General features: G+C 39.4%; 1 protein-coding gene across 4 annotated transcripts in view; it reads right to left on the reverse strand.

The window, feature by feature from the left end:
• The window catches only part of CTNND2 (catenin delta 2), a 930,783-nt gene that overhangs the window by 223,752 nt on the left and 694,994 nt on the right, over positions 1–12,037 (reverse strand). For all 4 annotated transcript variants that reach the window (XM_036848145.1, XM_036848147.1, XM_036848146.1 and 1 more), the window contains one exon: positions 418–631. In XM_036848145.1, the coding sequence (XP_036704040.1) occupies positions 418–631 (214 nt within the window). The remainder of the gene's footprint in view (positions 1–417; positions 632–12,037) is intronic.

Here is a 12,037-nt window from a genome sequence, read left to right on the forward strand (position 1 = left end):
GTACAATAAGCTCTCTATTGTTAACCACACTCCAAGCCAGAAATATACACCTGATTACCAATAACTCACATGCCCTGTCCTTTCATCAATTATGATTAATGTCATTCTAATGATGACCCATGGGTATTGTAAGATGTCAACTACTTCTAAATCAAATGACAAAGACTGAAATACGGTCATTGAATTTTAGGAGGGTTATGTTTACTGGATGCTAGTTATTTAATATGACCCATCTACTGGCGTGACACCTGGTACCCTTTCATTCACGTTTGTTATTTACAGAGACACATCGGGACGACTGGTGTTATTAGCTCTCAGAGAGGCCGGGACCATAATACTTGGTGAGCACATTGCGACCGTGCTGGATGATGGGAAATTTATCTGAGAGTCGGTCATGCTGTTAATAAGGATTCTGACCTGTGACCAGCTCCCGGATCTCCAAGTCGGTGGTCTTGCGGAGCAACCTGACCAGCGCCGGGATGCCGCCACAGTTCTTCAGGGCGATTTTGTTGTCATCGTTGGCTTTCCCATACACCAAGTTTCTCAACGCCCCACAGGCACTACGGTGGACTTCCGTCATCCGGTGGTCCAGCAGGTCCACCAGGAGCTGAATACCTCCTTGTCTCCTTATCTGAAAGAGCAAAGGAGAAAGGAAGGTTGCCTTAGAGAGGATGATTTCACTATTTAAACCCCAACAGGTTTCCCATATGAGGTAGTTGCTATCAATACAATTAATTACGCTGAACTGAATGAAGGCCTTTTACAAAGTGAAAAGAAAACAAATTATTGCTCTCTTTAGATTCTGTTGCTTTTACTTGTTTTAATATCCTCCCAATAAAAATTCAAATGCATTTCCTTTCGAGGCGCAGAATTTTGAAAAGGTGATTTTAACCTCCTAATGGGTGTCTCAGCCATTTCTCTCTATAAAAATATGCCACGGGCTTCCCTGGTGGCGCAGTGGTTGAGAATCTGCCTGCTAATGCAGGGGACACGGGTTCGAGCCCTGGTCTGGGAGGATCCCACATGCCGTGGAGCAACTGGGCCCGAGAGCCACAACTACTGAGCCTGCGCGTCTGGAGCCTGTGCTCCGCAACAAGAGAGGCCACGATAGTGAGAGGCCCGCGCACCGCGATGAGGAGTGGCCCCCGCTTGCTGCAACTAGAGAAAGCCCTAGCACAGAAACGAAGACCCAACATAGAAATCAATCAATCAATCAATCAATCAATCAATCAATCTTTAAAAAAATAAAAAGTATGCCACATACTCAGGGCATGAAGCAGATGGACGGGCAAAAGAATGCTTGTCACTCCTAAGACTTACTAAAGGTAACTGCTGTCTTAAAGGGCTGCAGGATTGCTGTACAAAATGTGAAAATTATGCTTAATAGGGGAATGCTCCCAACCTTTCAAAGGAACCAGAAGCCCAATGAAAAACCAGAAATGACACAAGTCTCTTCATCTGAGAAGACGTGGAAACTAAGAATGTCACCCACAATGGCAGCTGGTCTGAACATTAGGACCAAGTCATGTTCTGCGTAACGTAGGTATTTGATTAATAACAACAGTAAGATAATATTACATTTGGGTGTTCTTTTTACCCAAAGAAAATGTTTTTTTTTTATTTTAAATAAGTAAATGAAAAAAAAAGAAGCCCTTGCGCTATGTTTCCAGATGTGTTTTCTCCTTGCTGTCCTTTAATAGCCAGACCCATTTCAAAATTTAGACTGCAAACAAATTGTCTAGTTAACATACAGACCATTTCATGGAGTTTTCATTAGCAGAGCTGTATTTGAATATTTCTGCATTTGGAAGAAGAATACATACAATTCACTCAGTAATACTCAGTAATATTCTTTCCTTTTTTTAACCTCAATATCCCTCAGGGATTGAAGAATTGTAATTTGGCAGGAATGGATATAATCTGACACCTTCCCTACTTAGTTTTCTGATTACAGAAAACTCATTCATCCCATAGATGTGCAGGGGCACAGGGCTGGATCCCCAGACTCTTTCAACGGTGCTCCAGTGCCATGCTCTCCAGGAGGCCACTCAGCTACACTATTTAAAACTGCCATCTGAATCACACCACCTCCCTAATCCAGCAGTCTTGTTTCACCTTAATCTATCATAGAATCCTTCATAGCATTTGTCCTAACTTCTTTATTACGTTTCTTGTTATTGTCTGTCTTCTGCTAGAATGTATATTCTTGGAAGGCAAGTCTCTTTGTCTTGTTCATTGGTAGATCCCCGTCCCTATTCCAAGTGCAATGCCAGGCACATAGTAGAAGTTCAGTAAGTATTTGAGTAAATGCGGAGGGAGCGTGGATTACTTGTTACAGCAGTGTTTCTTTCTCAGGTCAGCTAACTCAAAACTGAGTAATATTCCTCTTTAAAGGAAAACAAAACAAACAAGAAGCCCTTTTGTAAACATCTAAGAATGTCTCCAAGGGGCTACTGCAGCTCTTCTGGGACCAGCTTACAAAAAAATGAGGATGCATGTCTCACACATAAAGTGGATCATCTCATGATTCAGAATATGCCTGGAGGAATTATTTTCATCCATCAACCAAATGAAAACAGAGCAAGTTGAAATCCTCCCAGAACTCATGGACTCTAAGTCCCTAATTTAGAAAATATGACTGTGGTATCACACCTCCTGTGAGATCAGGACCAGGGACAGAGGAGAGGAGAGGAGACCTCCACACACCTCCACCCCCAGAGGGGGGCAGGGGTGTAGAGACAGGCGTTCATGTCCCCAAGGTGCCTGTACAGTCTGCATTGGTGACAGCACCGGTGGAAGGTGGCTAAAGGGACCATTGGGGCAATTAGAAAAAGCTACCAAAGGATCAGAAAACCACTTTTTCTCAACTTACAGTTTGACCCAGGGCCTGCTTGGCACTCACCCAAGAGAGATGAAGTCTATTGCTATACACGTGTCCCGTAAATACATCTGAGCTTTAACACATGCATTTTATTTTTATTTCCATTTGTACAAAAAAGGTTAAACTATGAATGTCATTTTCTCAATGTGTTTGTGTTTGCATGTATGTGCTGTACGTTAAAATTATCTAGGTTCAATTATTTTAATAATGATGAAACTATTATAAAAGTGGTAATAAAGCCATTCTTACAGTTCACCAATTGGTTATGTATTAAAGGTAAATGGTACAGTAAATCCATCTCTCTACCTTAGTTATTCTGTATATTATAGTTAAGATTCCTAATTTATGATAATATATTTCCCATTTATATAACTTAATGAATTAAGCTATTAAAATACTATTCCAAAGCTTTAAAAGGGAAAATGTATTCAAAATGAAGGCAATATCAATTCTTAATGTATGAGAAAATGCTGTTTTCAGTGTGACCCTAATGAATGCCATATATCCAAATTTATAATGAAATCTTCAATCCTATTTTAACCCATTTAGAGCAACACAAATAAGATGATAAACTTTTTCATTTGCTCTTATTTTGAGGGTCACCGGATCATCAATATAAAAAAACTTCTGTTTTATTGGGACTGAATTTTACCTAAGCATATGAGAATCCTACTTCAGTTTTCTGAAGCCAAACATTCGTCAGAGTTGACCGTCACAGATGTGAATGTGATGGTCAGGTCCTTGGTTCTGCCCCTCCTGCAGCCTCCCCGCTCCCAGCAGGACCCGAAAGAGAGCCGTAGGGCAGACTTTACATTCTCTTGCAGGGTCTTTATTCCTTGCAGGACCTCTGGTGGTACGGATGGGTCCAATGCTGCCCTCTTCACTTCCCCTCTGCTTTTCCCCTGGATCCTCCCTCTCTTCGACTTCTCCTGGCATCCAATTCTTCTAGTTTCTTCTTGTGTCCAACCTTAAACTCTTATAAGGCTCCAAACAAACCCACTGTAAACATTAACAAAGTACAACTCTCTTTGAAAGATGATCAGGGGAAACTCTCCTTTTTAAAAAGGTACCTTTACTTCCTCTCCCACTATTTTTCTTTAAAGCAGTCTATTCTTCTTTCATCCTCCCCATCGATCACTCCACATCCAAGAGGCGGGGCCCTTGTTTTGGTCCCCATGCTATCATTCCAGGCCAGTGCACCCTTACTTCTTCCTCCCTTCATCGTCCTCGTGCGGAATTCTTCAAAAGTCAAATCTTAAGAAATTGTAGGTTTACTATTATTGAAACCAAGTCAATAAAATACTATATAATATTATATCCAATCTCCACAAATCATAACAAAATCAAATCCACTAGCAGAATGCCTGTCATGGAGTGCTGAGTCAATAAATATGCATCAGATGAGTGGAAGAATGGTACAGTGCTTCTCGTATGTCAGTTTCCTTCTCTCTCTTTAAAAAGTTTTTTTTAATAGACGTTATTTTTCAGAGCAGTTTTTTGTTCACAGCACATTCGAGCAGAAAGTACAGAGATTTGCCATGTACCACTGTCCTTACACATGCACGGTCTCCTCCATTACCAACATCCTCCCCAGAGCCCTACATCTGTTACAATCTGTGCACGTACACTGACACACCATTATCACCCAAAGTACACAGTTTACATTAGGGTTCACTCTTGGGTGTTGTACATTCTGTGGGTCTTGATAAATGTATAATGACATGTATCCACCATTATTATAGTGTCACATAGAATAATTTCACTGCCCTAAAAGCCCTCTTTGCTCTGCCTGTTCATTCCCCCCCACCTCCTCGCTAACCCCTGGAGAAATCACTGATCTTTTTATGGTCTCCACGGTTTTGCCTTTTCTAGAATGTCATCGAGTGGGATCATCCAGTAAGCAGCCTTTTCAGACTGGCTTCTTTCACCTAGTGTATGCATTTAAGATGCCTCCATGTCTTTGCACGGTTTTGACAGCTCGTGTTTTTTTAGTGATGAATCACATTTCACCGTCTAGATGTAACATAGTTGATCCATTCACCTACTAAAAGACATCTTGGTTGCTTCTAAGTTTTGAGAATTAGGAAGAAAGCTGCTATAAACATCTGTGGGCAAGTTTCTGTGAGGACATAAATTTTTAACTCCTTTGGGTAAATACCAAAGAGAGCTACTGCTGGGTTGTACAGTGAGAGGATGTTTAGTTTTGTAAGAAACCACCAAACTGTCTTCCCAAGTGGCTGTACCATTTTGCATCCCAGCAGCAGTGAATGAGAGTTCCTGTTGCTACACCTCCTCGCCATCATTTCGTGTTGTCAGTGCTCTGCATTTTGGCCATTCTACTAGATTGTAGTAGTATCTTATTGTTGTGTTTCTTTCTCTTTTCATTCTGACTGTGTGATTCCAATTTATTTACATTAATACAAATGACTGAAAAAAAACTATCAATACTGAAATACATATAGGGAAACAATAGCTTGAGCTGGATCTGGACTGAACAAATCTCACATCTCCTACTTTCTTGAACTTGACAGGGAATGACTGGAAAGGGCTTTTCATACATAATCTGATTAGACAATCTTAAATTAGTTTATTAAATGGTTCTTTGATACATGGCCCACTTTAGTTCCTGTGCCAATAGCTCATGTTTATTTCTCTGCTAAGCTGTGAACTTCAGGAATTTAGATGGAGAGAGTAATCTATATAACAAGTAAGAAAGTTGGAGGCTGATGAACCCCATACCCAGGGGAAATAAAAATGAATTAACCAATCAAACAAAGCAAAACTTCGCCCTGCTACCTGTCATTTTAGGTTGTTTACAAAGAGAACCTTCTTAAACCTAATGTAGACAGTCTCTTGGGGATGACAGCTGGGATGTATGCGCAAAGAATCAGTAAAGCTCATCCAGTTTGCACCAGGGAAGAATGAAAAGAGCTTACATACCTTTGCTATCCAGTTCACTGTTTAAAAGAGCTTTTTTCAATTTAAACTCTGGAACTAAGATTATCTAAAAATCATTCAGGAGTAGGATGCAATGGTTTTCTTCTTTGTCCTTTCATAACAAGGCAGAATATATATAAAACCCTTTTAATTCAGAAAACAAATGGTTGGGCAATTAAATTAAATACAAGAAAAATGCGAGTAATGCAATAACACCCATTGCAAAAAATGGGGCCTCACCATTTAATGGATCTGGTGCTCTTAACATTATCTGCATTTACTGAGAAGAAACTATATTTACCAAATGAATTAGCTATTATCATTAAGTTGATATCAACATGGATGAATAATTTAGAACATACCCAAGTAAAGCAGTGTGTGTATGTTAATGACAGCCTTCATAAAATTTTAATGACGATGATGACGCATTATCGGGTGGAAAAGTTATCAGGGAACAGGATTCCTCTTGGGAGGTACCTGTCTTCATTTAGAAAAATAGTATGAAAGGTTAGTTTGAGGATAGTGAGACCCTGAGGGCATGGGCTACAGGTGTTCATGGCAACAAATGAGATTGCTCGCCTACTCTGCATTTAAAAGGGAGAGGAATTTGGAGCTGGGATTAGAAGAGAGAAGAGACTGGAGTAGCCTTTTGTTAACCTTCTGGTTGGTGAGATAAGGACCTCAAACAGCTAAGGACCTGGGTATACATTTCTCTGCCTCTCTGGGATCTAGTCCACTGGAAGCAAAATGGATATATTTTCGTGCCTCTGGTTTCGTGCTAAAAGAAACTAGGCTGGACCTGAGATGCAAAGTAAATTTAAATCCTAGTCTGCAGGACTAAGAACAAATAGTACTTCCTCTTGCTCTAGATATTTATGATCAAGGCACAATGTCTGGGAACTGGTTTATAGAAAGCTGACTAAAAAGAAGTACTCAGTGATTTCAGTAAATTTCCAATTAACTGTTATTTTTCAATGGTGTTGGTTAGAAAAATTGGCAAAAAAGATACAGTTGTTTTATATTCCTTATAAATGTTTAAAAATTAAGTAACTTTCTCTGCTTAAAAAGCTACTGGAAGATACAAAGTTTGTAGATCTGAAACCAGAGGCTTAACCAGAGGTAACTGAATCTCACTGTCAACTTTAATGCAGAAATTGCAAGGTTATCAGTTTGTAAAATACATATTTTACCTCAACGAACTCCACCTCTCGTCCTCATAGTTAAGCCATTGGAGTTTCTGTATAATTTGAGTTGATGTATGTACATGCAGTTGCCTCTGAGTAAAATAGAAGTACAATTCTTAAAGGCTAAAATCTTTTTCGGTTTTATGATAGAAACTATTTTTGAGAATTTTGAGAGAAAATACATCTCTCTCTACAGTTGTGGGAAACGATCTACTTTCTCCATTCAACAGGTAAACCAAGATGAATTATGTTTCTTTTTAAATTATGTTTTAGAAAGAGGGTCTATTGTGTTTTGGTGGTGCTGGCTATGAAGCTGGAGCAACTGGGTTCAAATCATCCCTCCTTCTCTTAAAACCCGTGTACCCCGAGGCAAGTTACTTAAATGTCTGTAAAACATGAACAAAATGTGAACCTGTCTCATAGGGCTGTTTTTAGGATTAAATGAAATCTCAAATGTGAATTGTTTAACAATGACCTCAGTAAATATCTGTCAAGGAACTACCCACTGTATCAACTTGTTAAAGGATGTTCTTAATTGACTTATTACCTGGTCAATATATGACTCAACTTAATAATATGCTCATATAACATATGATAGAATCAGTGAAAGGCATATAATTCAGAGTTATAACTTCAGCAATTTCATTGAGTGTATAAACTGAATATTATTGAATATGTCATTAATCCATTCTGGTATACAATTAATGAGATTATATAAGGGATATATGTATTCTAGAATGAGCTGTGTGAATTGTATTGGTCATGTTTAAGAAATAATATCAAAGTCTGCTGCATCAATATTGAACCCCTGAGATATTTTGCTAGATATATTTCCAAGGGAAGTACAGTGAATTAATTGATCTACATTTTAAGAAGAACAGAAATGCAATGGTTTTTCTTGTTAGAGTAACTGAATTGACCAGGAAAAAAAATAAGGCATTCAAAATAATTTTGAGGTGATACTAGTTCTGGGAAAAAGAGGAATTTTTTTCCTGAAATATAGAGAGAATTATTAGGCAAAAAGAGAGAAGGACCATGTTTTGATTTTAACAAATTAGCCTCTAATAAACATAAAAAAATGCAACCAGCAGCAAAACATATAACCAGTAACAAGTTAAATGACTGTGAAGGTTCTAGTTTCATGTAGATTTTCCCAGATGCTACTCATGTGCCATGATGTAGGATGAGTAGGGGTTTCGGTTTCATCTCTGTGTCTAGCAGAAAGCTCTTTGGTTTTTTGAAACTGACATGGAAAGAATAAACAAGTCTACAACTACATTATTATTGTTATTTGAGTTCCCTTATTTTTCCAATCCAAAGGCCCCTACACTCCTAGAATCTTTGTCACCCTGGACAGATTTCCAAATCCAGCTCCCACCCCACCGAACTTGACCTCAGCTGGCACTGAAGACCATCACAGAGGTAATCGCATGAACTTATAAGAAAATTGAAGGGGAGAATCTGAACATGTTTTCCCTTTTAAAAAAAAAATATTTATTTATTTATTTTTTATATATTTATTTATTTTATTTATTTTTGGCTGTGTTGGGTCTTCGTTGCTGCGTGCAGGCTTTCTCTAGTTGCGGCGAGCGGGGGCTACTCTTCATCGCAGTGCGCAGGCTTCTCGTTGCGGTGGCTTCTCTTGTTGCCGAGCATGGGCTCTAGGCACGCGGGCTTCAGTAGCTGTGGCATGTGGGCTCAGTAGTTGTGGCTCGCAGGCTCTAGAGCGCAGACTCAGTAGTTGTGGCGCACGGGCTCAGTTGCTCCACGGCATGTGGGATCTTCCCAGACCAGGACTCGAACACGTGTCCCCTGCATTGGCAGGCGGATTCTTAACCACTGCACCACCAGGGAAGCCCACCTTTTTTTTTTTTTTAAACTATCCTCAATTTAAGAGAAGTAGCTGATATTGTACGAGTTATGTATTAGTAAAAGGTTCCTGTCCATATCTCTGGTTAAAGAAAACTATTTCCCATCAAAATCTCTGAAATGATCTGTTTTATAGCAGTTTGAACATTCACGCTTTCATCACCCTCATTATCCTATCATTTAAAGAGATAAAGGTAAAAGGGGAAAAGGCCTTTCTTTTGGTCTGAATGTGAATCATTATTCCATCCAGCGACGCATTTTACAAGACACTTTAAAAGGAAAAAAACACCTGAATCATTGCAAACAAATTACATATACCAGAGTCCTTGGCCCTTCCGATTCCCCTCTTGTTAACTGCGATCATAAGCAGAGAAGTTTTCTAGACGTTCCCCCATTGCAGAATGAAATACAGTCAGTCTAAGTGGATGAAAAGCCAGCAGCAGGATTCTCTACTGAAAAATGTGCTGCCACCCGTGAAGCGGGCAGGAGGTCAAAAGGGGCCTCAGAACTGTGCATCTGGAGACTGGGAGCTGACACCCTCCACAAACACTCCCGGGCGCTCAGGATTGCTGCGAGTTTCAACAGTATTCTGTAAGAGCACTCAGGAAAGGCCCCTCTTTTCTTTTTTAACAAGCAAGAATTCCAGGCGATTCCACAAATTCGTTTTCTAAAGATGCCACTCAGACACACTCAAATGTTCTAAATATGGCTAATGGTTTCCATTACCTGGCGTAAGTTTTGAGCTGTCCTTGCAGATACAAGATACAAAATCACTAAGTAGTGACAATTACAAAGAATGCCTCCAATAGAAGTCTCCCTTACTGTGTTCCAAACTGAACTCAATCTAACATATCGTTAAGTGGCAACACTAAACTCAGATACTTCAGCATCTCAAAAGAGAATTTTAGATGAGCGCACATAAACTTTGAAAACACAAACCTGTGTAAGGCAGATGTACAACTTAACTATTTAAAAATTATTAAAAGATCTCAGCTACTATATGACCCAGCAATCCCACTACTGGGCATATACCCTGAGAAAACCATAATTCAAAAAGAGTCATGTACCAAAATGTTCATTGCAGCTCTACTTACAATAGCCAGGACATGGAAGCAACCTAAGTGTCCATAATCAGATGAATGGATAAAGAAGATGTGGCACATATATACAATGGAATATTACTCAGCCATAAAAAGAAACGAAATTGAGTTATTTGTAGTGAGGTGGATGGAGTTAGAGTCTGTCATACAGAGTGAAGTAAGTCAGAAAGAGAAAAACAAATACAGTATGCTAACACACATATATGGAATCTAAGGGAAAAAAAAAAAAAGGTCATGAAGAACCTAGTGGTAAGACAGGAATAAAGACACAGACCCACTAGAGAATGGACTTGAGGACATGGGGAGGGGGAAGGGTAAGCTGTGACAAAGTGAGAGAGTGTCATGGACATATATACACTACCCAATGTAAAATAGATAGCTAGTGGGAAGCAGCTGCATAGCACAGGGAGATCAGCTCGGTGATTTGTGACCACCTAGAGGGGTGGGATAGGGAGGGTGGGAGGGAGGGAGATGCAAGAGGGAAGAGATATGGGAACATATGTATATGTATAACTGATTCACTTTGTTATAAAGCAGAAACACACCATTGTAAAGCAATTATACTCCAATAAAGATGTTAAAAAAAAAAAAAGATCTCAGGATGTGAATGCAGGAAGCCCACAAATATTACCCCCAAAGTTTTCACTGTTGTACAGATTGGACAGTCCCTCTTTGACCCATGGTTATGGAATAGCTAGTCTGTTCAGGTGCTGGGCTCAGAGTGGGGGAGATGGACCAGGTCCTTCCTTTAAAGGCATCCACATATCTGTAGAGGAATCAGAAACCAAAGAAACCAGCAAAGAAGCTAATAAGATCATTTCAGTAGTGAAAAACAGAGGCAGCTTTACCTGAAGGAGGACCTAGCAATTTTCTAGTTATAACTTTGATCCTTAAAGAGGATCCATCAAATTGTACAAGCTTTAAGCCCCTCAAAACCCAGATCTTCTCTGGTGATAAGAACCATATAGAAGAGAGGAAAAGAGGATGGAGCATGCAGGAAGGTGTTGCACGGGGCCAGTCCGGGTACCATGATCAGGGAATGTTTGAGCAGAGACCAATGACACGAGGGAGTGATGGAGGGTCCCAAGTAAGGGCAAGGAGGTCGGCATGGCTGGAGCAGAGTGAAGGAGAGATGAGATGGGGTGACAGCTAGGTGGTGCAGGGCTGGATCTGGGGCCTTTTGGCCACTAGGGCATTGGGTGTACTCTGAAGAAGATGGGAATGAGAGTTGACCTAGCACGCTTATTTAAAGACTGTTGCATGTGCCATGTGGAGAACAGACTGTAGGGGCCCAAAGATAGAGGCAGGGACACCAGTGAGATTGTCCAGGTTTGAGAAACTCGGTAGCTTTAGATCAGAATGATGGGAATGCAAGTGCCAAGAAATGGTGAAATTCTAGATCTGTGTTGCAGGTAGAAAAATGGGGAAAATATGGGGTCTGACTGAAAGAAAGGAATCACTAGTGACTAAGGTTTTTGGCCTTTCATTTTTAATAAAACAAGTATGTTGATAATCATCACAATAGTAGTTCTTGGTTGACCAACAGATGGCAAAGTGTTTATGAAAGACACAGCCTCTCATTTAAATTTCTATTTCACTGGCATTATGAAAGCGCACATTTAAAAAATGGTGATTCTTCTGTTATTGCCAGATGGAAAAGAACATCTTTCTAAAATATAAAATTATGCTAAATACAGACATAGCAATAATAGAGAAATTGTTTCATATCTTAGATAGCCTATGGTTATGACAAATAATGAATATTAAAGTAAACCTAACATATTCCACCAAAAGGAGTTATGATAGATATGTAGAGAAAACTTTCCTATGCATTTATTTTATTTTTAAGTTAAATATCTAAATTTTTAAAAATTTAAACTATATCAAGTAAAACTTTCATTATACCTACAAAAATTGTACAGAATATAAAATTTGCTTAAGTGTTTTCCTGATGTGCATATGTCTTTTTTTCTTTCTTTTTTTTCTATTTTAGGTGACAAAGTCACCTATATGTCCTGAAGATATATTTGCTCATAGGCTCTTTTGTGGTAGCAACAAGCCAACAT

Source organism: Balaenoptera musculus, chromosome 3 (assembly GCF_009873245.2).
Source record: "Balaenoptera musculus isolate JJ_BM4_2016_0621 chromosome 3, mBalMus1.pri.v3, whole genome shotgun sequence".
Classification (NCBI taxonomy): domain Eukaryota; kingdom Metazoa; phylum Chordata; class Mammalia; order Artiodactyla; family Balaenopteridae; genus Balaenoptera; species Balaenoptera musculus.